At 38.8% G+C, this 26,365-nt stretch overlaps 2 protein-coding genes across 4 annotated transcripts in view; one reads left to right on the top strand and one right to left on the bottom strand.

Annotated features, from left to right (window-relative positions):
• Window positions 1-103, bottom strand: part of clip3 (CAP-GLY domain containing linker protein 3) — a 26,611-nt gene extending 26,508 nt beyond the window's left edge. For both annotated transcript variants that reach the window (XM_061877739.1, XM_061877740.1), the window contains exon 1: window positions 1-103. This exon is cut by the window's left edge and continues 28 nt beyond it. The gene's annotated coding sequence lies outside the window, so the exon portion shown is untranslated.
• Window positions 104-5,454: 5,351 nt separating this feature from the next.
• The window catches only part of timm50 (translocase of inner mitochondrial membrane 50 homolog (S. cerevisiae)), an 85,024-nt gene continuing 64,113 nt past the window's right edge, over window positions 5,455-26,365 (top strand). The window contains exons 1-2 of one of the 2 annotated variants that reach the window (XM_061877736.1): window positions 5,455-5,737; window positions 10,483-10,642. In XM_061877736.1, coding sequence (XP_061733720.1) covers window positions 5,531-5,737; window positions 10,483-10,642 — 367 coding nt within the window. In that variant the 5' untranslated portion in view covers window positions 5,455-5,530. Of the gene's footprint in view, window positions 5,738-7,003; window positions 7,068-10,482; window positions 10,643-26,365 lie in introns of those variants that run through there. The other variant, XM_061877737.1, reaches the window with a different exon arrangement.

The following is a 26,365-nucleotide window of genomic DNA, read 5'->3' as shown; positions in this document are numbered from 1 at the left end:
ACGATCCTCACAAAAAACACCGACTGTGTGGATATGGAGTAGGATGATGATGATGATGATGGTGGACTTTCTTTCTCTCTCTCTCTCTCTCTCTCTCTCTCTCTCTCTCTCTCTCTCTCTCTTTCTCTCTCTCTCCGCCCCTCCCCCGAGCCAACCCCTGGTACTGTTGTCCCATCATTTCCATCCATCCATTTCCTACCGCTTATCCCTTTCGGGGTCGCGGGGGGTGCTGGAGCCTATCTCAGCTACAATCGGGCGGAAGGCGGTGTACACCCTGGACAAGTCGCCACCTTATCGCAGGGCCAACACAGACATTCACACTCACATTCACACACTGGGGCCAATCATATAAATTATTATCCATCCATCCATCCATCTTCTTCCGCTTATCCGAGGTCAGGTTGCGGGGGCAGCAGCCTAAGCAGGGAAGCCCAGGCTTCCCTCTCCCCAGCCACTTCGTCTAACTCTACCCGGGGATCCCAAGGCGTTCCCAGGCCAGCCGTGAGACATAGTCTTCCCAACGTTTCCTGGGTCTTCCCCGTGGCCTCCTACCGGTTGGACGTGCCCTAAAGACCTCTATTACTATTATTATTATTTTTATTATTACTATTATTATTATGATAATTATTGTTATTATTTTACGTGTGTCGTTTGTTCCAATCATGTGGCGGTAATTACCGGACAAAATAATAATATGACACAGCAGTCAAAACAACCCCATATTGACCTAAAATAAACATTAATATTACGATAATTGATAGCACAATATTTGAATTTTTTGTCTAAAAATTGACTATAATTTTAGATTATATTGTTTCAAGCAAGTTAATGAGAGCGTTAATAATTAGCCCCTAGTCTTAAAAATGACATTGAATCACAAATATTAGTGTATTTTTGCCTTGTTTATTTTTGTTTTTATTAACGCATATTAAATTAATCCATAGCGATAATTGATAGCACAATATTAAATTTTTTGGGTTTAAAAATAGACTATAATTTTAGATTATATTGTTTCAAGCAAGTTAATGAGTGTTGATAATTAGCCCCTAGTCTTAAAAATGACGTTAAATCGCAAATGTTAGTGTATTTTCGCCTTGATTACTTGACTTTTTATTAAAGCATATTAAATTATTCTATAGTGATAATTGATTGCACAATATTTGATTTATTTTTTCTAAAAGTGGACTATAATTTTATATTATATTGTTTCAAGCAAGTTAATGAGTGTTGATAATTAGCCCCGAGTCTTAAAAATGACGTTAAATCGCAAATGTTAGTGTATTTTTTCCTTGTTTATTTGACTTTTTATTAAAGCATATTAAAATCATCTATAGCAATAATTGATAGCAGAATATTTAAATTTTTTGGTCTAAAAGTGGACTATAATTTTAGATTATATTGTTTCAAACAAGTTAATGACAGCGTTAATAATTAGTTTCTAGTGTTAAAAAAGATGTTGAATCGCAAATATTAGAGTATTTTCGTCCTTGTTTATTTGAATTTTTATTAAAGCATATCAATTAATCTGTAGGACTAATTGATAAATCAATATTAGATTTTTTTGGGGTCTAAAAGTGGACTATAATTTTATATTAATATTGTTTCAAGCAAGTTAATGAGAGCATTAATAATTAGCATCTAGTCTTAAAAATGACGTTAAATCACAAATATTAGTGTAGTTTCGCCTTGTTTATTTTACTTTTTATTAAAGCATATTAAATTAATCCATAGCGATAATCAATAGCATAATAGTAGATTTTTTTTGTTTAAATTTGGACTATAATTTTAGATTACATAGTTTGAAGCAAGTTAATGAAAGCGTAAATAATTAGCCCCGAGTCTTAAAAAGGACATTAAATCGCAAATATTAGTGTATTTTCGCCTTGTTTATTTGACTTTTAATTAAAGCATATTAAATTAATCTATAGCGATAATTGATAGCACAATATTTGATTTTTTTGTCTAAAAGTGGACTATAATTTTAGATTATATTCTTTCAAGCAAGTTAATTAAACCGTTAATAATTAGCCCCTAGTCTTAAAAATTACATTAAATCACAAATATTAATGTATTTTTGCCTTGTTTATTTTAGTTTTTATCAAACCATATTAAATTAATCCATAGGGATAATTGATGGCACAATATTACATTTTTTTTGGTTTAAAAATAGACTGTAATTTTAGATTATATTGTTTCAAGCAAGTTTATGAGAGCGTTAATAATTAGCCCAGAGTCTTAAAAATGACGTTAAATCGCAAATGTTGGAGAATTTTCGCCTTGTTTATTTGACTTTTTATTAAAGCATTTTAAATTATGCTATAGCGATAATTGATAGCACAATATTTGATTTTTCTTTCTAAAAGTGGACTTTAATTTTATATTATATTGTTTCAAGCAAGTTAATGAAAGCGTTAATAATTAGCCCCGAGTCTTAAAAATGACTTTAAATCGCAAATGTTAGTGTATATTCGCCTTGTTTTTTTGACTTTTTATTAAAGCATATTAAACATTCATCTATAGCAGGGGTAGGGAACCTATGGTTCGCGAGCCAGATGTGGCTCTATTGATGACTGCATCTGGCTCTCGGATAAATCTGAGCTGTCATTGCTTAACACAATAAGTAATGAATAATTCCCCTTGTAATCAAAGTGTTAACATGCTCATGCATTTGAATCCATCCATCCTTTTTTCTACCGCACTTGTTCAAGAAGTTGCATTAACGGTAAGAAGTGATTTATTTATTATCGGTTAGTTTAGGGCTTGCCCTCCTGGGGGTTCTTCAGACCACCAAGCACCGACATGAGAGCCTGGTTCAGTGTTACAATATTTTTTTATTTTTCAATAAGTCTCTCAGTTGCTTTCCAGCAATTGTCTTTTTCCTCTTTTGTTATCACTCGCACTCTGGCTCCAGCCCCAACCCCGTCTCTCCTCCTGGCTGCTGCTTATTAATTAGATAAAAAGGCCCAGGTGGGCCATCTATGCACCTGGCGCTGATTTCGAGGTTGGTCCTGGCAATACCCCGCTTCGCTGCAAGCCACGCCCCCTCCACAGTTAGCTTCAGAATAACAATGTTATTACAAAGAATAATAGACCTATAATAATCTAGAAATGTTGGTCTTACTTAAAAATGCACGCGTTTAGTTGTGTTCAGTGTTGAAAATAATATTATACGGCTCTTGCGGAAATACATTTGAACATATTTGGATTCTTGGCTCTCTCAGCCAAAAAGGTTCCCGACCCCTGATCTATAACGATAATTGATAGCACAATACTTTTTTGGTCTAAAAGTGGACTGTGATTTTAGATTATATTGTTTCAAGCAAGTTAATGACAGCGTTAATAATTAGCTTCTAGTGTTAAAAATGATGTTGAATCGCAAATATTAGAGTATTTTTTGTCCTTGTTTATTCTATCTTTTATTAAAGCATATTAAATTAATCTATACCAATAATTGATAGCACAATATTATATTTTTTTGGTCTAAAAGTGGACTATAATTTTAGATTAATATTGTTTCAAGCAAATTAATGAGAGCGTTAATAATCAGCATCTAGTCTTAAAAATGACGTTAAATCACAAATATTAGTGTAGTTTTGCCTTGTTTATTTTATTTTTTATTAAAGCATATTAAATTAGTCCATAGCAATAATTGATAGCATACTTTTAGATTTTTTTGGTTCAAAAATAGACTACAATCTTATATTATATTGTTTCAAGCAAGTTAATGAGAGCGTTAATAATTAGCCCCTAGTCTTAAAATGACGTTAAATCGCAAATGTTAGTGTATTTTCGCCTTGTTTATTTGACTTTTTATTCAAACATATTAAATTCATCTATAGCGATAATTGATAGCACAATATTTAAATTTTTTGGTCTAAAAGTGGACTATAATTTTAGATTATATTGTTTCAAGCAAGTTAATGACAGCGTTAATAATTAGCTTCTAGTGTTAAAAATGATGTCGAATCGCAAATATTAGAGTATTTTCGTCCTTGTTTATTTGAATTTTTATTAAAGCATATTAAATTAATCCATAGCAATAATTGGTAGCACAATATCAGATTTTTTGGGGTCTAAAAGTGGACTATAATTTTAGATTAATATTGTTTCAAGCAAGTTAATGAGAGCGTTAATAATTAGCATCTAGTCTTAAAAATGACGTTAAATCACAAATATTAGTGTAGTTTTGCCTTGTTTATTATACTTTTTATTAAAGCATATTAAATTAATCTATAGCGATAATCGATAGCATAATATTTGATTTTTTTGGTTTAAATTTGGACTATAATTTTAGATTACATAGTTTGAAGCAAGTTAATGAAAGCGTAAATAATTAGCCCCTAGTCTTAAAAATGACGTTAAATCGCATATGTTGGTGTATTTTTGCCTTGTTTATTTGACTTTTTATTAAAGCATATTAAATTAATTTATAGCGATAATTGATAGCACAATATTTGAAGTCGTTGTCTAAAAGTGGACTAGAACTTTAGATGATATTGTTTTAAGCAAGTTAATGAGAGCTTTATTAATTAGCCCCTAGTCTTAAAAATTACGTTAAATCGCAAATATTAATGTATTTTCGCCTTGTTTATTTTACTTTTTATTAAAGCATATTCATTTAATCCATAGCAGTGGTTTTCAACCTTTTTTGAGTGATGTACTCCCTGTGATCATTTTTTTAATTGAAGTACCCCCTAATCAGAGCAAAGCATTTTTGGTTGAAAAAAAGAGATAAAGAAGTAAAATACAGCACTATGTCATCAGTTTCTGATTGATTAAATTGTATACCAGTACAAAATATTGCTAATTTGTAGTGGTCTTTCTTGAACTATTTGGAAAAAAAGATATAAAAATAACTAAAAACTTGTTGAAAAGTAAACAAGTGATTAAAGTATAAATAAAGATTTCTACACATAGAAGTAATCATCAACTTAAAGTGCCCTCTTTGGGGATTGAAATAGCAATCCATCTGGATTCATGAACTTAATTCTAAACATATCTTGACAAAAAAAAAATCTTTAACATCAATATTTATGGAACATGTCCACGAAAAAATCTAGCTGTCAACACTGAATTGCATTGTATTTTTTTTTCACAGTTTATGAACTTAAATTCATATTTTGTTGAAGTATTATTCAATAAATATATTTATAAAGGATTTTTGAATTGTTGCTATTTTTAGAATATTTAAAAAAAATATCACATACCCCTTGGCATACCTTCAAGTACCCCCAGGGGTACGCGTACCCGCATTTGAGAACCACTGACCTATAGCGATAGAACACATGTGTTATAATAACTTTGGGATTTTGCCCTCAACAAACATGGCGGAATTGTGTCGCTATCGAAGGTCAGACGCACTCTCGCTTCTGATTGGAAGTTAAACTTCGGACACGCCTACTTGTCTTCTTGATGGCCTCCCCCCGCGCTGAGTGGATGCCATGCCTGTCACTCAAACTAACGCAACCAATCGGGTGGCTTTGTCCTTTAGCTCGCAGTCGTGGGAGCTCACCGGCAACTGCCATCCAAGATGTCGGCGACGCGTGTGTTCCCCATGTGTGTGCGAGCGAGCCGGGGCCTCCTCAGGCTCAGGAGCGGGGTGGTGGGCACCTCCACGCCTGCCCTGGTGGACACCGTACGGGCACTCTCCACGGAAAAACCGCCGGGTGGGCAGGTGGGTGCGACGGGTGGTCTGGCCCAGGCTATTCTCCAGGAGAGGCTTCAACAGCAGAGTCAGGTGAGGGTAGCTCGATTTGTTCAAAACGACCAAGTCAGCGGGGCGGGAAAGAGTAAATGTAGCCGCAGTTGGTAAACCAGCTACCTTGAGACGTACCGGTGTTGAAAACAAACCACTGTACGGCCATGGCCAACCTGACGTTTGCTTATTTCACGTCCTAATAATCCTGCAGTTCGACATTGAGACAAGCAGACTGCATTGTCACCACGGTCACTTAAGTAACTAGTTAGCTTCTAATGAAAGAATAGAACAGAAGGCACATTGCTCATCTTATTTAGCGGGTTAGCCAATGCTAGCATGCTACTTAGCACTGTCATTGACTGTATATCTGGTATTGTTTAAGTTAACCATAATAAAAACAAACACCCTATATAAGTCCAGCCTTTACATTTTGTTAAATGTGTGCGTGTAATGCCAATGAGAGACCATCCATCCATTTCTTACCGCTTGTCCCCTTTGGGGTTGCGGGGGTCGCTGGAGCCTATCTCAGCTACAATTGGGCGGAAGGCTGGGTGGACCCTGGACAAGTCGCTACCTCATCACGGTGCCCAATTAGAGACCACAACATAAAATTAGCTAGCGTGCGCTGTCCAATGTCATAACCTGAGAATCCATCCATCCATCCATCCATCCATTTTTTACCGCTTGTCGTCCGTACCAAAGTCGTGACTGTTGTCGTAAGCACAATACCAATGGGCGCAATTTGCATAATGCGCAACTGCATTTTGTAAATTTAAAGGCCTACTGAAACCCACTACTACCCACCACGCAGTCTGATAGTTTATATATCAATGATGAAATATTAACATTGCAACACATGCCAATACGGCCTTTTTAGTTTACTAAATTACAATTTTAAATTTCCCGGTAGTTTCGTCTTCGAAAATAATGATGACGTGTACGCAAGACGTGACAGGTTTTTAGGAAGTATGAGCGCTGCACACACACACAGCTAAAAGTTGTCTGCTTAAACGGCATAATTACACAGTATTTTGGAGATCTGTGTTGCTGAATCTTTTGCAATTTGTTCAATTAATATTGGAGAAGTCACAGTAGAAAGATGGAGTTGGGAAGCTTTAGCCTTTAGCCACACAAACACAGTGATTCCTTGTTTAAAATTCCTGGAGGTGAAACTTTCCTATGGATCAGAGGACGGTCAAGCGAACATGACTCAAGACGGAATGTCAACCAGCAGGTTTCGGTGAGAAAATTGTGGTTGAAAAGTCAGTTCTTATCGGAGAAAAGCTGAGCTTGTGCCGTCCATAGCTGCCGTCGACTCCCCTGAGACACTGCGCGTCGACACCCGTTGAGACACCCTTCTGACTATCAGGTACTATTTAACTCACTAAAACACTAGCAACACAATAGAGAGATAAGGGATTTTCCAGAATTAACCTAGTAAATGTGTCTAAAAACATCGGAATCCGTCCCAATGCAATCGCGTTTTTTTTTTTTTACTTTTTTTTTTCTAGTGCGTCGCTATCAATATCCTCAAACACACATTTTTCATCCTCGCCCAAATTAATGGGGAAATTGACGTTTTCTCGGTCCGAACAGCACTTTTTGTTGGAGGCTCCCATTAAACACAATGTGAATACGTGAGGAGCCATCACACGGGTGACGTCATCGTCTGCGACTTCCGGTAGAGGCAGGGCATTTTTCTTAGCACCGAAAGTTGCAAACTTTATTGTGGATGTTCTCTACTAAATCCTTTCAGCAAAAATATGGCAATATCGTGAAATTATCAAGTACGACACATAGAATGGACCTGCTATTTCCGTTTGAATAAGAAAATCTCATTCAGTAGGCCTTTAATGTCAAATCAAAGTCAAATCAAATGTTTATTCGATTCATCACTATACAGTGTACATCCACGACTAAACTACAACCACAACTTTGTTTACTATTTATAAAATATAATAATGTAGGGTTACCTGGAACTTGAAATAGGCCACCCGACCTGAATCCACATTTCCCTTGCCAAACACTTTCGTTTCCCAACCCTCACGCTTATATAAATAGGCCTTGATGCCATCTACGCAGTGTTGGGAGACTTTTTTGCGGTTAAATAGCGTCAAAATTTACAAAGTGCGCGAGATTGGTGAAATGCTTACAACACTGTTGCCTTGAAAGCATCCTGTTCTGGGTGACCAAACTGTGCTCTTGTGTGTTGGACTGGTTGGATAAATGTTACCAGTGAAGGTCAGAATAAAGTGTGTCCTCTTCCCCTCTGGTGCCCACGACATTCTCGCCCACTTCTCGAACCTTCCGTTCGCCCAGCTTGTTGACATGAACGCGCTCAAGTTTGCAGTGGCCAAATTGTAGATGTCTGTGTCAACTTGAACAGTGTTTTTCAACCTTTTTGGAGCCAAGGCACATTTTTGTTCATTGAAAAAATGCAGAGGCACACCACCAGTAGTAAATCAGAATCAGAAATACTTTATTAATCCCTGAGGGGAAATTTTAATTTTCAGCACAGTCCCATTCAAGAGCAGACAAATATTACAGGGAGACAGAACAGGATCGCTGACAGGTCTGCCAACTTCTGGCGCCCCTTACAAAAAAAATTAAATATGTAAAGTCAGTAGTTATTGACAGTAAAAAGTAATTGTTTCAATTGTTGGTTATGAATTCAAACCATAACTAACCACACATCACATTAGCTCTTGTCTCAAAGTCACATCACGCCATACTTGCCAACCCTGCCAATTTTCCTGGGGGACTCCCAAAATTCAGTGTCCCTCCCGAAAAGCTCCTGGGGCCACCATTCTCACAAATTTCTCTTGTTTTCTGCCCGGACAACAATATTGCGACACCATCCTTCACTGGGCGCCGTTTCCGGCCGGACAATAATAACGGTTACACCTCGAAGTCAAGCGCAACAATCAGAACAGAAGGGGAAGAAGGCGTGGCGCGTTGGGAGAGTGGCCGCGCGAAACCCGAGGGTCCCTGGTTCAAACCCCACCTAGTACCAACCTCTTCACGTCCGTTGTGTCTTGAGCAAGACACTTCATCCTTGCTCCTGATGGATGCTGGTTAGCGCCTTGCATGGCAGCTCCCTCCATCAGTGTGTGAATGTGTATGTGAATGGGTAAATATGTAAGTAGTGTCAGAGCGCTTTGAGTACCTTGAAGGTAGAAGTACAACCCATTTATCATTTATTTATTAAGTAGATAAAGAGACATGGCAACGACAAGTAAGAAGAAGAAGTACGCTTGCAAGTTCCAAAATGATTGGAAAAAAGAATTTCAGTTCATCCAAGACAGCTCGAGGGGGGCGGGGTATGCTGCCTGCAAATTTTGTAGATCAGACTTATCCATTGAACACGGTGGCCGAAGGGATATAGTCACTCATGAACGGTCAGAAAACCACGAGGCTGCGGCAACGCAGCACCGTCACAGCCCAGTATTATAGTATTGTGGGCCACCTTGCTAAATGGAGAACCGAGGGTGTAACTTATGCCGTGACAAAGATGGCTATGCTGATAGCTACAAGCAACATCCCGTTCTCATTGGCGGATGTTTTTAACAAATCCGTGAAGGATATGTTCCCGGATTTAAAGATCGCTCGCCAGTACGCAAATGGCAGAACAAAGGCTACTTAAATTCTTTTTTTTCTTCTTTTTTCCGGTGGTTGGGGACCACTGCTCCAGACAGCACCGACACACAACAACGGCACATTATTTGCAGATTATTATTACTTGTTTGCATAAAATATTTTTAACCCAAATAGGTGAAATTACATAATCTCCCACGGCACACCAGATGGTATCTCACGCCACAATTTTGTGCCGCGGCACAGTGGTTGAAAAACACTGAACTAGAAAATAAACTGTTTACTTTCCTTGTTCTTCCTGTACATACATATGAGAATGTTTATTTATTTTTGTGGTCCCTTTTTATTTAGAAAAGTATCAAAAAGTACAGAAAAGTATCGAAATACATTTTGGTACCGGTACTAAAATATTGGATATCGGGACACTACACTAGAGTATAAACAAATGTATTAACGGGTCATATGCAAAACAAAAAAAAGTTTGGCAGATTCGAAGCCAGACACACGGACATGACATGACAACATGACATGTCTGTCAAATGTTGACAGCACTTTTTCTTAATGCAAGTTTTACAGCTGTATTAAATTTCTGCATGTCTTTGGCGATGTACCCCACTTTCTGTGAACGAACACTGTTTTGTTTACACTAACCTGGATTGTTCACCAAACGCAAAGTGCATGTGGACTGCCGGGTGATTGGGTTACAAGCGGGAGTGCAGGTCTGTTGTGTTTCCGCACATTCGGCAAACTGTCTCCTGATAATTGATAGGCTCATCTTGTGGCATTTGGTTTTGTGATCATTTTGTCCTTGTTCGCTGCTACATGCTAACTACTTGCACTGTGTGATGCTAGCGGGCCGTGGAATGAAGACAAGATAATTCACCTCCTTTTTCATTCCGCTATGGCACAAACGTGCATAGTTGCTTAAACTGAAGAAAAGCGTGGATGGTTTTGAAGCATACACATGACGATTTATCGACGCTGGAAAACTTACAGACTTAATTTTAATTTATCGTCTGTTAATTTACTTAACGATTATCGGCCCAGGCCCAGTTGAATTTTTAAATCTTGTCACATGACATTCAGATTTTTTTTGATAACCAGCGTTCAATATTTTGTAGCGTCCAGTGACAGCTTGTTTTTGCAACATATTTGTGAGCTGACCTGTGTTACCACCTTCTGTCATGTAGGGCCAGCCTGCCCCTGAGTCAGGTAAAGCTGAGGGCGATGGAGAGCAGGCAGGGGGGGACAAGAAGCAGAAGGAGAACACGGCCTACGCCAAGAAGATTGTGTTTAGGTTGGCTGGACTCATGGGCCTTGGCGGGGCCGTCAGCGTCATCTACTTATTTGGTGAGTAGACTTGATCATCTTGTCTTACTGCCGTGACTTTGAAGGAGCGTCGGCGGGACGGGGCTACAGTGTGACAATATACCGACCGAGTCTGGTTCTCTGTTTGTTTCAATTACGTGAGACGGTGAGAATGAAAAATTGCACCATTTTTTGGTTAAAAGTGTGTGCTGCGAAACGACCGAGATTGCCGTCTGCTGGTGTGCTGCTAAGTTAGCAAACCTTTCAAGGCCAAAAAAATACTTCGACAGGGGTCGGGAACTTTTTTGGCTCAGAGAGCCATGAAAGCCAAATATTTTAAAATTTATTTTCGTAAGAGCCATATAATATTTCTTAAACACTGGATACAACCTAATGCGTGCATTTTTAAGTAAGACCCAACATTTTTAGAGTGTAATAAATCTATTATTATTTTTAACAACATTGTTATTCAGAAGCTAACCAATAATAAATAACATACTTCTTACCACTAATGCGACTTTTTGAAATGCATGAGAATGTTTTATATTTTGAACGTTATTTTTAACACTGTGATTACCAGAGGAATTATTAATTACTTATCGTTTTTTAAGCATTGTCAGCTAAGATTTATCGGAGTGCCAGATGCAGTTATCAGAAGAGCCACATTTGGCCCGAGAGCCATAGGTTCATTACTCCTGGCCCAGGACATTGTTTGTTGCAAATTTAGTTGCAATGTGTTGGATATGTTTAGTTTTGAAATCTCCATCCATCCATCCATTTCCTACCGCTTTTTCTTTTCAGGGTTGCAGGGGGTGCAGTAGCCTATCTCAGCTGCATTCGGGCGGTAGGCGGAGTACACCAAATCTCATACCATTTTAATTACAGTTGTGCCTCGTTTATCGTAGTCAATTGGTCTGTGACCCGTCCGCTATTAGTGAATTTTCTGCAAAGTAGGAATTTCAATTTATAATTGAATATAATATAATTATGACAATTTCTTATTTATCAATGTATTACTTATTTATTTTAAATAATTAATGTACCGTATTTTCCGGACCATAGGGCGCACAGGATAATAAGAAGTATTGCCGATGAATGGTCTATTTTTGATTTTTTTCATATATATGGCGCAACGGATTACAGGGCGCGTTAAAGGAGTTATATTTATTTTAATTCTTTCTAATGCCATGTCCACACGAACACAGATACTTAATAAATGCATACTTATCTCTGCATTTAGGCCGCTTGTCCACACGCAGGCGCATAATTTTGTCTTTTAGATGCTGGCCAAAGAGTAGAGATCCAAAACTCTTCGCTTAGCGTATGCGTGTATAAAACATAAGCGGAGACCTGTGATGACGTCACGGTTGTGAGCTTCCTTGCTGCCTTTAAACACACTATAAGATGAATTACTGTATGATTGAACGTAAACATGCTGCTATTTTCACTTAATATTAATAAAAAAGAATCGTCAAAATGGGCTTTGCGACACTCCCGCCGGCGCTAATGACAGTCAGCTGTTTTGGAAATGATCACTGTCGAACAACTTTGACAAGCAAAACTTTTCGGTCAGTGTCATAAGAAAGGTGCAACATTACCTTATGTTTTTAGTCCTTGTTTAACAACAAATCATGAAGTTAACTTACATGTCTTGCTTTAAGGCTGGGCGATATGGCGTTTTTTTAATATCTCAATATTTTTCGGCCATATCGCGATATTTTGCCTTAGCCTTGAAATAACACTTGATACATATAATCACAGCAGTATGATGATTCTATGTGTATACTGTATATTAAAACATTCTGTTTCATACTGCATTAAAGGCCTACAGAAATTAGATTTTCTTATTTAAACGGGGATAGCAGGTCCATTGTATGTGTCATACGTGATCATTTCGCGAAATTGCCATATTTTTGCTGAAAGGATTTAGCAGAGAACATCGATGATAAAGTTCGCAACTTTTGGGCGCTAATAAAAAAGCCTTGCCTTTAACGGAAGTAACAGACGATGTGCGCGTGACGTCACTGGTTGTAGGGCTCCTCACATCCTCACATTTTTTATAATGTGAGCCTCCAGCAGCGAGAGCTATTCGGACCAAGAAAGCGACAATTTCGCCATTAATTTGAGCGAGGATGAAAGATTCGTGGTTGAGGAAATTTGGAGTGAAGGACTAGAAAGAAAAAAAAAGCCGATTGCAGTGAGAGCTATTCAGATGTTTTTAGACACATTTACTAGGATAATTTTGGGAAATCCCTCATCTTCCTATTGTGTTGCTAGTGTTTTAGTGAGTTAAATCGTACCTGATAGTCGGAGGGGTGTTGACGGGTGTGTTGAGGGAAGTCACAAAGCTGCAGCAGGACAGAAGCTTCGCTGATCTCTGGTAAGAGGCGACTTATTACCAAAATTTTCTCACCGAAAACTGCCGGTTGACATGTAGTCTGGATCCACGTTCGCTTGACCGCTCTGAGTAAAGCTTCACCTCCAGGAATTTTAAACCTGGAAACACCGTGTGTTTGTGTGGCTAAAGGCTAAAAGCTTCCCACCTCCATCTTTCTACTTTGACTTCTCCATTATTAATTGAACAAATTTCAAAAGATTCAACAACACAGATGTCCAAAATACTGTGTAATTGCGCGATGAAAAAAGAAGACTTTTAGCCGTAAGTCGTGCTGGGCTAATATGTCCCCTCCAACCAATAACATCACAAACACGCGTCATCATACGCGTCATCATTCCGCGACGTTTTCAACAGGAAACTCCGCGGGAAATTTAAAATTGGAATTTAGTAAACTAAACTGGCCGTATTGGCATGTGTTGCAATGTTAATATTTCATCATTGATATATAAACTATCAGACTGCGTGGTCGGTAGTAGTGGGTTTCAGTAGTCCTTTAATATATACTCATTTTAAACTTTCATGCAGAGAAGGAAATCACAACTAAGTAAATTGACCAAAACTGTATTTATTAAACAGTTATTAGCAGGTGACTTTTCAAATGATGCTACATTTTAGCAGTAATACTACTTCTGGTAGCAACGCTTGTGCCCCACACTTAACAAATTAAAGTTGTTTATTCGACATCTTCCTGCTTGAAGCCGAACCACTGCCAAACGATGGACTCCCTACTGTTTTTCTTGGAAATTAGTTCTTCATTTGTTACCAGATTCCCACCTTCTTTCTCTCGTATTACCCCTCGCACGGCTTTGCTAGCATCACAGCTAACGTTTTCCATGCTGCTACCTCTCTGCTCGGGGACGGCGTGTGACGTTGCATTTGTGACGTATGTAAGAAGGTGCGCTTGTTTTAAGTCTCTGTGAGAAGGAGAGACAAGTCAGTGGGAGAGACGCATGCAGTTTAATGCCCGCAGCTAAAAACAACTGCGTGAGAACGTATACTCGAATATCACGATATAGTAGGGCTGGGCAATATCGCCTTTTTTTAATATCGCGATATTTTTAGGCCATATCGCGATATACGATATATATTACGATATTTTGTCTTGGCCTTGAATGAACACTTGATGCATATAATCACAGCAGTATGATGATTCTATGTGAAGTGAAGTGAAATGAATTATATTTATCCAGCGCTTTTTCTCTAGTGACTCAAAGCGCCTTACATAGTGAATGTGTCTACATTAAAACATTCTTCTTCATACTGCATTAATATGTTACTTTTAAACTTTCATACAGAGAGGGAAATCACAACTAAGTCAATTGACCAAAAGTGTATTTATTAAAGTCATTAAGCAATGGCACAAACATTCAAGTCATTTCCAAAACATAAATTGCAAGATTGTCAGAGACATTTTAAGTGTCAAATAAAAATGAGCTGCATAATAGGAAATCAAATAGTATTCGTCCTTCATTATGTGGTAAGTTACTATGGTTATGAAATTCTCTTCATTCTCTAGTGCAGGGGCGCTCACACTTTTTCTGCAGGTGAGCTACTTTTCAATTGACCAAGTCGAGGAGATCTACTTCATTCCTATTTATAATTTATATTTATTTATTTATGAAAGAGACATTTTTGTTAACAAGTTAATGGTGTTTAATGATAATACAAGCATGTTTAACACACATAGATTCCTTTCTTTCATGAAGACAAGAATATAAGTTGGTGTATTTGATTCTGATGACTTGCATTGATTGGAATTAGACAGTGGTGCTGATAACGTCCACATTTTCAAATGGAGGGAAAAAAAAAGTCCTCCTTTCTGTCCAATACCACATGAAAGTGGTTGGATTTGGCATCTCATTTGTCCAACTTGCATACTCGTTTTTAAACACTTTGTTATGAGAGTCACTCCGTGATCACGTACGACCGCCAGACACTTCTGGATGTGGACATATCGGGCCGTTTTGACTGATAGACGCGTGCTTGCTAGACCTGCTAACTAGCACGGGAATACGTCGACGGCTACATCAGCGGCCTGTGAAGCAGGGGAGTATAGTAGCAGCGGGGGCCGTCTACGGAGCAGACGCCAGCGGTGTGATCGGAAACGCGGATGCCGAGCGGGGCTAAAAACAAAGCAGAAGGCTAATCCCCACAGAACACCACTTCCCTCCATCCTGATGACGGATTTAAATGGAAGATGCGAGACTACTGGTCTGAGTAAGGAGTCAGTTAAATTAGAACAAGTTTTTTCTGCTTCAGTGTTTCAGAGTTGGACATGTGTTTTACTGAGGTGGCTAACTATGATGCGTGCAGTTAATCAAAGCAACAAACAAACAATCGGAAAATTCCCGTCGTATCAATTCCTAGATATGGTCGTAATTATACTAAATGCACTGGGCATAATAAACACAACATTATTAATATTGCTACTACGGATAATTTGATCAAAAATTCCCTAAAACAGCCCACTACCTATAATATAGGTTTTTTAAACATAAGATCATTGTCTCCCAAAACGTTGTTAGTTAATTATATCATCAGAGACAACAATCTTAACGTCATCGGTCTCAGCGAAACCTGGCTTAAACCAAACGACTTTTTTGCGCTAAACGAGGCATGTCCTCCTAACTTTACACATGCGCATATTGCCCGTCCTCTGAAAAGGGGTGGGGGGGTCGCACTAATATACAACGAAAACTTTAACCTTAGTCCTAACATAAATAATAAATATAAATCGTTTGAGGTGCTTACTATGAGGTCTGTCACACCGCTGCCTCTACACCTGGCTGTTATCTACCGCCCCCCAGGGCCCTATTCGGACTTTATCAATGAATTCTCAGAGTTCGTTGCTGATCTAGTGACACACGCCGATAATATAATCACAATGGGGGACTTTAATATCCATATGAATACCCCATCGGACCCACCGTGCGTAGCGCTCCAGACTATAATTGATAGCTGTGGTCTCACACAAATAATGAATGAACCCACGCATCGCAACGGTAATCCGATAGACCTAGTGCTTGTCAGGGGTATCACCGTTTCCAAAGTTACGATACTCCCGTACACTAAAGTATTGTCCGATCATTACCTTATAAAATTCGAGGTTCAGACGCATGTTCGGCAAACTAATAATAATAATAACTGCTATAGCAGCCGCAACATTAATACGGCCACAACGACAACTCTTGCTGACCTACTGCCCTCGGTAATGGCACCATTCCCAAAGTATGTGGGCTCTATTGATAACCTCACTAACAACTTCAACCACGCCCTGAGCGAAACCATTGATAACATAGCACCGCTAAAGTTAAAAAAGGCTCCAAAAAAGCGTACCTTGTGGTTTACAGAAGAAACTAGAGCTTAGAAATTATTATGTAAAAAGCTGGAACGCAAATGGCGCACGACTAAACCTGAGGTGCACCATCAAGCATGGAGTGATGGTTTAATAACTTATAAACACATGCCTACCTTAGCTAAAGCTAAATATTACTCAAATCTCATCCACCGTAATAAAAACGATCCTACATTTTTGTTTAGTACGGTAGCATCGCTAACCCAACAAGGGACTCCTTCCAGTAGCTCCACCCACTCAGCTGATGACTTTATGCAATTATTTAGTAAGAAAATTGAAGTCATTAGAAAGGAGATTAAAGACAATGCGTCCCAGCTACAACTGGGTTCTATTAACACTGACACGATTGTATATACGGCGGATACTGCCCTCCAAAATAGTTTCTCTTGTTTTGAGGAAATAACATTAGAGGAATTGTTACAACGTGTAAATGGAATAAAACAAACAACATGTTTACTTGACCCACTTCCTGGGAAACTGATCATTATTAGGTCCATCAGTGCTAAATATTATAAACTTATCACTTTCCTCGGGCACTGTTCCCCTAGCATTCAAAAAAGCGGTTATTCATCCTCTTCTTAAAAGACCTAACCTCGATCCTGACCTCATGGTAAACTACCGACCGGTGTCTCACCTTCCCTTTATTTAAAAAATCCTCGTTGCGGAGCAGATAAATGAACACTTAGCGTCTAACAATCTATGTGAAACCTTTCAATCCGGTTTCAGGGCAAATCACTCCACGGAGACAGCCCTCGCAAAAATGACTAATGATCTATTGCTAACGATGGATTCTGATGCGTCATCTATGTTGCTGCTCCTCGATCTTAGCGCTGCTTTCGATACCGTCGATCATAATATTTTATTAGAACGTATCAAAACACGAATTGGTATGTCAGACTTAGCCCTGTCTTGGTTTAACTCTTATCTTACTGATAGGATGCAGTGTGTCTCCCATAACAGTGTGACCTCGGACTACGTTAAGGTAACGTGTGGAGTTCCCCAGGGTTCGGTCCTTGGCCCTGCACTCTTCAGCATCTACATGCTGCCGCTAGGTGACATCATACGCAAATACGGTATTAGCTTTCACTGTTATGCTGATGACACCCAACTCTACATGCCCCTAAAGCTGACCAACACGCCGGATTGTAGTCAGCTGGAGGCGTGTCTTAATGAAATTAAACAATGGATGTCTGCTAACTTTTTGCAACTCAACGCCAAAAAAACGGAAATGCTGATTATCGTTCCTGCTAGACACCGACCTCTATTTGATAATACAACTCTAACATTTGACAACCAAAAAATTAAACAAGGCGACACGGTAAAGAATCTGGTTGTTATCTTCGACCCAACTCTCTCCTTTGAGTCACACATTAAAAGCGTTACTAAAACGGCCTTCTTTCATCTCCGTAGTATCGCTAAAATTCGCTCCATTCTGTCCACTAAAGACGCTGAGATCATTATCCATGCGTTTGTTACGTCTCGTCTCGATTACTGTAACGTACTATTTTCGGGTCTCCCCATGTCTAGCATTAAAAGATTACAGTTGGTACAAAATGCGGCTGCTAGACTTTTGACAAGAACAAGAAAGTTTGATCACATTACGCCTGTACTGGCTCACCTGCACTGGCTTCCTGTGCACTTAAGATGTGACTTTAAGGTTTTACTACTTACGTATAAAATACTACACGGCCTAGCTCCATCCTATCTTGCCGATTGTATTGTACCATATGTCCCGGCAAGAAATCTGCGTTCAGAGGACTCCGGCTTATTAGTGATTCCCAAAGCCCAAAAAAAGTCTGTGGGATATAGAGCGTTTTCATTTCGGGCTCCAGTACTCTGGAATGCCCTCCCGGCAACAGTTCGATATGCCACCTCAGTAGAAGCATTTAAGTCTCACCTTAAAACTCATTTGTATACTCTAGCCTTTAAATAGACTCCCTTTTTAGACCAGTTGATCTGCCGTTTCTTTTCTTTTTCTCCTATGTCCCACTCTCCCTTGTGGAGGGGGTCCGTTCCGATCCGGTGGCCATGTACTGCTTGCCTGTGTATCGGCTGGGGACATCTCTGCGCTGCTGATCCGCCTCCGCTTGGGATGTTTTCCTGCTTGCTCCGCTGTGAACGGGACTCTCGCTGCTGTGTTGGATCCGCTTTGGAGTGGACTCTCGCGACTGTGTTGGATCCATTATGGATTGAACTTTCACAGTATCATGTTAGACCCGCTCGACATCCATTGCTTTCCTCCTCTCCAAGGTTCTCATAGTCATCATTGTCACCGACGTCCCACTGGGTGTGAGTTTTCCTTGCCCTTATGTGGGCCTACCGAAGATGTCGTAGTGGTTTGTGCAGCCCTTTGAGACACTAGTGATTTAGGGCTATATAAGTAAACATTGATTGATTGATATGTGTGTGGCCCTTTAAATGTCTGGCAGCAGGTGAGTGACGTCAGTGAGTGTGCGGGTGGGCAAGCAAGTGAGAAAGTGGTCACTGAGGGCGGGGGAGAAATACATTGGCATCAAACTCCGTAGCTTGCTAGCTTGTGCACGCTAGCTTTCTGAGACTCTTATTTTGTTAGCACAGGCAGGATGAAACGGGTCTTTTATGGTGAAGACAGGAACTGTGCAGTCGGTCTTTAGAGTTTTGACAGTAGGTACGGAGTCTCTAGAAATAAAATGTGTTTCTCTGCGTCCGCCCTGTTAGTGATTTTTTTCTTAAATATGAGCTCGCAGCAGCCAGCGTCATCTCACAAGATCCTCGGGTGCCGAGAATGTCAAACAACTGACGAAAGTGAAGTCTTAGAATGATTGATGATTGCTCATTTTTATGTATATTTTTTAATGCCTGGCTTGAGATCGACTGACACACCCTCCGAGATCGACCAGTCGATCGCGATCGACGTAATGCCCACCCCTGCTCTAGCGAGTGACTTTACAAACGATTCTTTATATTAGGAGTAATGCTACTTTTTATAGCAACGCTTTTGCCCCCCACACTTGACAAATTACGGTTGTCTGTTTCACATATTCCCACTTGAAGCTGAACCACCGCCAGACGATGGAAACCCTGCTGTTTTTATTGGGAATTAAGTTTTCCTTAATTTGTTACCAGAACCGCACCATCTTTCTCTCGTACGGCTACGTTAGCAGCTAACGTTAGCCACGCTGCTACCTCTCTGCTCTGCGAGGGCGTGTTTGTGACGTATGACGTGACAGTTTGTGACGTATGTAAGAATGTACACCTGCTTGTCTGCGAGAAGGAGACACGGGGAAGAGCGAGGAGAGCCTGAAGTGTACGCCCGCATCTAAAAGTCCTGCGTGAGAACGTATACTCGAATGTTACGATATAGTCATTTTCTATATCGCACAGAGACAAACCCGCGATATATCGTATATATGGATATATCGCCCAGCCCTACGATATAGTCATTTTCTATATCGCACAGAGACAAACCCGCTATATATCGTGTATTTCGATAAATCGCCCAGCCCTATCTTGTTTCCATTTTTGTAGATGGAGTGACCGTGCTCATGCGTAAAAAGCGAACAAGCAACTAAATAAAGACAATAGGGCGTGCTCCTTGTAGTGTGTACTGATGTTAGAGACAATATACACTTTATTACACATGTACCATATCAATGATTAAATGCTTTATAATTCCATGAGTTTTGCAGCTGCACACGCATGTACATGTGCTTTATATGGACACTTTAACGTGCAAAATGGTTTCTTTGGCTCGTTAGTGTGGCTGATTTTATAAATAATGTACACTTCACTGCACATGTGATAAATCACCATGTTGCTGAACATGTTATAAGTCTACGAGTGTTCGGTTTCAGCAACACAGGCACAGCGTTCACTCTTTAATAATGTTCCCAGGCTGGTTTTAAAGATATTGTAAATGTCATTTTACGTATAAAATCGATCAAAATAAACATAATAGGAGGTGTAATACCACCAAGTCAGATATTACATATGCATAGACTGTTTTGAAACTAGACTTGCGTGGATGGAGATTGTTTCAACCCCAAATATGTGTTTTTGAAACTCTCCGTGTTCGTGTGGACATGGCCAAAATGTAAAAGACTTCCTTGTGGTCTACATAACATGTTATGGGGGTTCTTTGGTCAAAATGTTGCATAGATTATGTTTTACAGATCATCTTCAAGCCGCTTTCCAAAAGGCGCTTCAGGATGTGCTGTCTTATTTACGTGGCTCACCTGCGACAGCCTTTTCTCTGCGTCATCTTTGTTGTAGGGTTCTAGCATGCAAGGATGGAGTGGAAGAAGTGTCAAAATATGGAGCTAACTGTTTTAATGACATTCAGACTTTATTTAAATCAATAACAGCAGCATCTCCTCATCCGGAAACAACAACATCGGAAATGTGTCTCGTGAAAAACCGTCCGACCGGAACTCTCTAATAACCAAAGTTCTTTGGGTGAATAATTTAAACTCACTACACTGGTATGTTTTAGTGCTTTTGTGGCAAGTTTACTGACAGATATAAATAAGTAAGAACTTTACATTATATTAGAAATCGCAATAGCAGAGGATGAATGTCCCATAACAAGAAGATAGAGAAAAAGAAGAGGGTTATTGACTACGGCTACAAAGGCGGAAGCTCGCAATTATGCCGGATTTATGCAGATCCCAAATACAGATCAGCAGGTACCAGAAGGTAAGAAAAGTTGATTTTGCACAATATTGCGAAACAAAACGCCAGATATGTCTTTCCTTATACACACACCATGATAATACTCGTATGTTTAATGCGCTGACAATACATCATGCGGTGCGGCTTCATGGCTTACCAAAGTCGTACTAAAACATTTTGATTGATTTTTGAGCGCCGTGTGATGTTCTATATTTTCAATGGAACATGTAAAATGTTGGTGTTGTTTACTTGAGTCATATTGCCATCATATTGCAGTCTACGTGTACCTCTTATGTTTGACTCTCATTTACTGGTCAAACTTATCATTACACCATGTACCAAATAAAATTGCTTCGAGGTCGGTAAGCAAAACCAGAATTATTCTGTACATTAGGCGCGCCGGGTTACAAGGTGCACTGTCAAGTTTTGAGAGAGAAAAATGTTTTAAGTGAGCCTTACAGTCCGGATAATATGGTATCTAAATTAGTAGTCTGTACAAAATTTCATTAAAGTTATTGTTTAAAAAAAAATAAGTGCTTGTTTTCCATCTTGTTTAAGTACTGATTTGAAACACTGACACCTTTTTCAAAGTACTGATTTAGTACAAGTATCGGTTAAAATTAGGTCTGTCAAAGAAATAAAATACTTAATTTTGATAATGGTGATGATAAACGGCTAATGAGGGTCATTGTTGTAGCCTTTAAAGCCCTCTAAATCAACTTCAAAACCCTCCAAGTTAAATATATAATAGACTAACAGAAACTTTCATAACAATAGGTAATATGTACAATATCTACAGTATTTTGATCATTTTAATAATTCCCGGGACTGATTTTTTTCAGCGCATTGATTTCCTTTTCCATAGCACCGCACTTCTGACTTCTGTCAACAACTGTTTCCTACTTCCGGAAACAAACGTCAGTCTTTTCTGATCATGGCAGACTTGGTGACAAACAACAAAGACAACTATTTTTGGACAATGAGGATTCACAACCCTATCTTTTTGAAGCTGTACATACTGAGGATGAACTACTGCTTCTAGAAGCGAGCACAAAGCGAGCAGACGGAAGCCGATAGAGTGGGGTGAAAGTGACTCGAAACTGCAAAATGTGGATTTTGAAGCCATGCTATTTTGACATAAATGGAATGCTCACCCAAATAAACTGTCAAACAAGACATGAAATAATACTTTACAGATACTGTAATGTGATTGTTCATGTTTTTCAGTAAGTACAGATTCATGTTCTATTGAAGTGTTGTGCATGACAATCTCAAACGTGTTTTGTGTAGACGTACAAGCTACTTTATCTCTTTTTGTTGTTAGCCCTTTACGGCTCATACCGAAGCATAACAATGTGTTACTACACTAGAAAAAGAGTTCCTCATTGTTCGCTCCTCCAATAACTGTCGCTACAGCGTGGTTTATATACAGGTTACCGAATGCAAGTGAAGTATTGTTGACAGTTTTTGAATGCATTTTAAAGTGTTTTAGAGTTAAAATTGATTGCTTCCATTAGCTGCATTGCTAGCCACCTACAACGAGCAGATTTTATGTTAGAATGCAAAAAAAAATGTCTTCTTGTTTCTCATAATGATTGTGAACAATAGGCAAAATTCCATAAAATTTCCTCTTTAACTCATAATAAAAGAAGCCATATGTAATCATTTCATGTCAAGTCATTAATAAATGGCCCTGATATGTCAAAAGGCATTAATAAATAATGTCATTTCGAATACCTCTAACTGATAACAGTAGTTCAGCAAGGATACGCTCATTGGAAAATTAGATTTAAAGCCCAGAAATCTTATTGTTTGAATTTCGATGTCCCGCTCTCTATTGTTTGACCAATTACAAAGTCTCTGAGTGTGTCACATCTAGGTTGCCAGTTACACCCCGCCTCCTCGTCTAGCTACTGCCAATGGTAAAGTTACTAAACATGTCAGATCTTAGTAAATCTAAAAAGGCGTCGTTACAATTCTCAACTTAATAATGACAAAGCCAGGAACAAAACAAGGATTTGTATCGGGGATGCCTTTGGAAGAGGGAGATGATTGAAGGCACAGAAGATTTTTTCATCTGATGCCACACTTGCTCATTTCCACCTTGATATGTAAGTCAGGCATTTACGTTTTCTTATTACTTGTAATAAACAGAAATTAGCATTTTGTATGTAAACTATATTGTCCAATGCAGTCTATGATCTTGTCTAACAAAGCTAGTATGTTCGTGCAACGAATGCTTAGTGTGATGGTGCTTCGCTCCTAGTGTAATGCTTAGCATGCTAGCCCCGTAAATGTACGGGGGAAATATATGTCTGTTAGCCTGTATGTCGATGTGTATTCTAACTGACCGGGTAAGATATATTTTTTCGACAAATAAAACATATGTGGATATGGGTCATGTCAATGCCTATTTCGTTCTCAATATGCTGATACGCTGAGGAAATGGGTTCCAACATTAACACTGCTGTCATCATGGCAATGTGAAACGTATGGAGACAGCCAAATAACATGATAAAATAATTCCACATTCGTGTTGCCTGTATGAATATCTTGGTAAAATGTCTCTTCTTTAAGCATGCTCTACTTATTTTCACCAGGATAACCATAGCTGGTGTTGGTTGTAGTTTTTTTTAGTCTTTATTTTCTGATAGTACTAACAATAACCATATGATTGCCATTTGTTGTGATATTGTACGCAGCGCCACGTACATCTTCCTGAAAATAGGCTAATTTCTGTGTAAAATGTGTTGGTAAGAGTTTTGTTATTGATAAAACTATTCAGCTATTATAGTCCCAGCACCTCATCCCCTAGTTAGAGGCAGTGGAAGTTAGAAGTTCCTTGGAGTATCCCAGTCGATCGACCTGGATTTGGCTGCATATCTGGCAACCTCAGTAAGGGAGAGCCTTTTCTTTTTGTGCATTTTTGCTCGCTATCTGTTCCTGTGACTCAACATTAATTGTAAGACCGCTGATTTTTTTCACAGCTATGGTATGGACTGCGAGTCCCAAGGAAGGTTAATTGGCCAGTAAAAAAGTTAGTGCCGTTAAAGTAAACTTTAGTTAACTCGTTATTATCGCCTTAACTTTGACAGCCCTCGTTAAAATGTAAACGATACCCATTCCTAACGCATGGACACACAACCACCAACTAACCTGTGAAAAAACAGCAACTTGTTCGATGATGAGCTGCTGTGCAATACCGTACGTTACCTTAGTTCCGTTTTAAGTTTATTTAAGCATTTGTTAGGTTTGGAAATACTAAATTTAGCACAAAAATAGGTAAAATGTGCTTATTCGTGACTACACGATTATTCGTTAATTTGAAAACATGAGTATCTATTGTACCACTAAAACTGAACTTTCATTGTAGTTAGAAAAAACCTAGATTTAAATTTGTAACAAAAATACGTAAAATGTGCTTAATTTGTGACTACACGATTATTCGTTAATTTGAAAACATGAGTATCTATTGTACCAGTAAAACTCAACTTTCATTTTATTTGGAAAAAAAACCTGGATATTAAATTAATAACTAATAAACCACAACAATTAAAATAATAATAGCAATAACAATACATTTAAATAACAGTACCAGTATAAAAATCAATAAACTTAGGTTTTTCCATTTTCATTGTTTTTAATTCGGGTGGTTTAGTGTGTGGAATGAATAACACAACCGAATATATTATTGTCCCCAAAATGTTTTCCTTCTTTTCACAATAAAATTTCACTCATATTTATTTAAATTTTCCTGATATTATTCTGTTTTATTGGCCAATTATGTGACTGTCCGTGGTTACATAAACGTGGAAATAATCTGCCTTACTTCTTCTATTTAGATAAGTGATTATTGATTAGGAATACTAGCACTGTGTGAAATAAAAATATCAACCATGGTGGCATCCCAAACTTATCGCAGACTTGACATTTTTTCACTCAATTGCTCCTCGTCTGTTTCATTTTCACAAGCGCTGGAATTTGCATGCATGTTGCGTGGCTCACTGTTTTTTTTTATTACTATATTTTCTTAATCGCGAGGAACCAAATTGAAATGTTTTCAGAGCTCCATGGAATAATATAACCACCGTTGCTTCACGTTGAGGGTGCATTTGTAGTGAAATTCAAAGCAATCACTATTTTTCCATTCACTAATTTAGTCTGATTTCTCAAATTGTTTTTTTTTGGTTTATATTTTCACATCTACAAACCCTGTTTCCATATGAGTTGGGAAATTGTGTTAGATCTAAATATAATCGGAATACAATGATTTGCAAATCATTTTCAACCCATATTCAGTTGAATATGCTACATAGACAACATATTTGATGTTCAAACTGATAAACATTTTTTCTTTTGCAAATAATCATTAACTTTAGAATTTGATGCCAGCAACATGTGACAAAGAAGTTGGGAAAGGTGACAATAAATACCGATAAAGTTGAGGAATGCTCATCAAACACTTATTTGGAACATCCCACAGGTGTGCAGGCTAATTTCGGAACAGATGGGTGCCATGATTGGGTATAAAAACAGCTTCCCAAAAAATGCTCAGTCTTTCAGAAGAAAGGATGGGGCGAGGTACACCCCTTTGTCCACATCTGCGTGAGCAAATAGTCAAACAGTTTAAGAACAATGTTTCTCAAAGTGCAATTGCAAGAAATTTAGGGATTTCAACATATACGGTCCATAATATCATCTAAAGGTTCAGAGAATCTGGAGAAATCATTCCACGTAAGCGGCACGGCCGGAAACCAACATTGAATGACCGTGACTTTCAATCCCTCAGACGGCACTGTATCAAAAACCGACATCAATCTCTCAAGTATATCACCACATGGGCTCAGGAACACTTCAGAAAACCACTGTCACTAAACACAGTATGTCGCTATATCTGTGAGTGCAAGTTAAAGCTCTACCATGCAAAGCGAAAGTCATTTATCAACAACATCCAGAAACGCCGCTGGCTTCTCTGGGCCCGTGATCATCTAAGATGGACTGATGCAAAGTGGAAAAGTGTTTTGTGGTCTGACGAGTCCACATTTCAAATTGTTTTCGGAAATATTCGACATTGTGTCATCCGGACCAAAGGGGAAGCGAAACATCCAGACTGTTGTCGGTGCAAAGTTCAAAAGCCAGCATCTGTGATGGTATGGGGGTGCATTAGTGCCCAAGGCGTGGGTGACTTATACATCTGTGAAGGCACCATTAATGCTGAATGGTTCATACAGGTTTTGGAGCAACATATGTTGTCTTCCAAACAACGTTATCATGGACGCCTCTGCTTATTTCAGCAAGACAATGCCAAGCCACTTGTTACAACAGCGTGGTTTCGTAGTAAAAGAACGGGGTACTTTCCTGG

Source organism: Nerophis ophidion, linkage group LG18 (genome assembly GCF_033978795.1).
Source record: "Nerophis ophidion isolate RoL-2023_Sa linkage group LG18, RoL_Noph_v1.0, whole genome shotgun sequence".
In the NCBI taxonomy this organism is placed as follows: Eukaryota; Metazoa; Chordata; class Actinopteri; order Syngnathiformes; family Syngnathidae; genus Nerophis; species Nerophis ophidion.
This window is presented reverse-complemented; position numbering and strand designations above follow the sequence as displayed.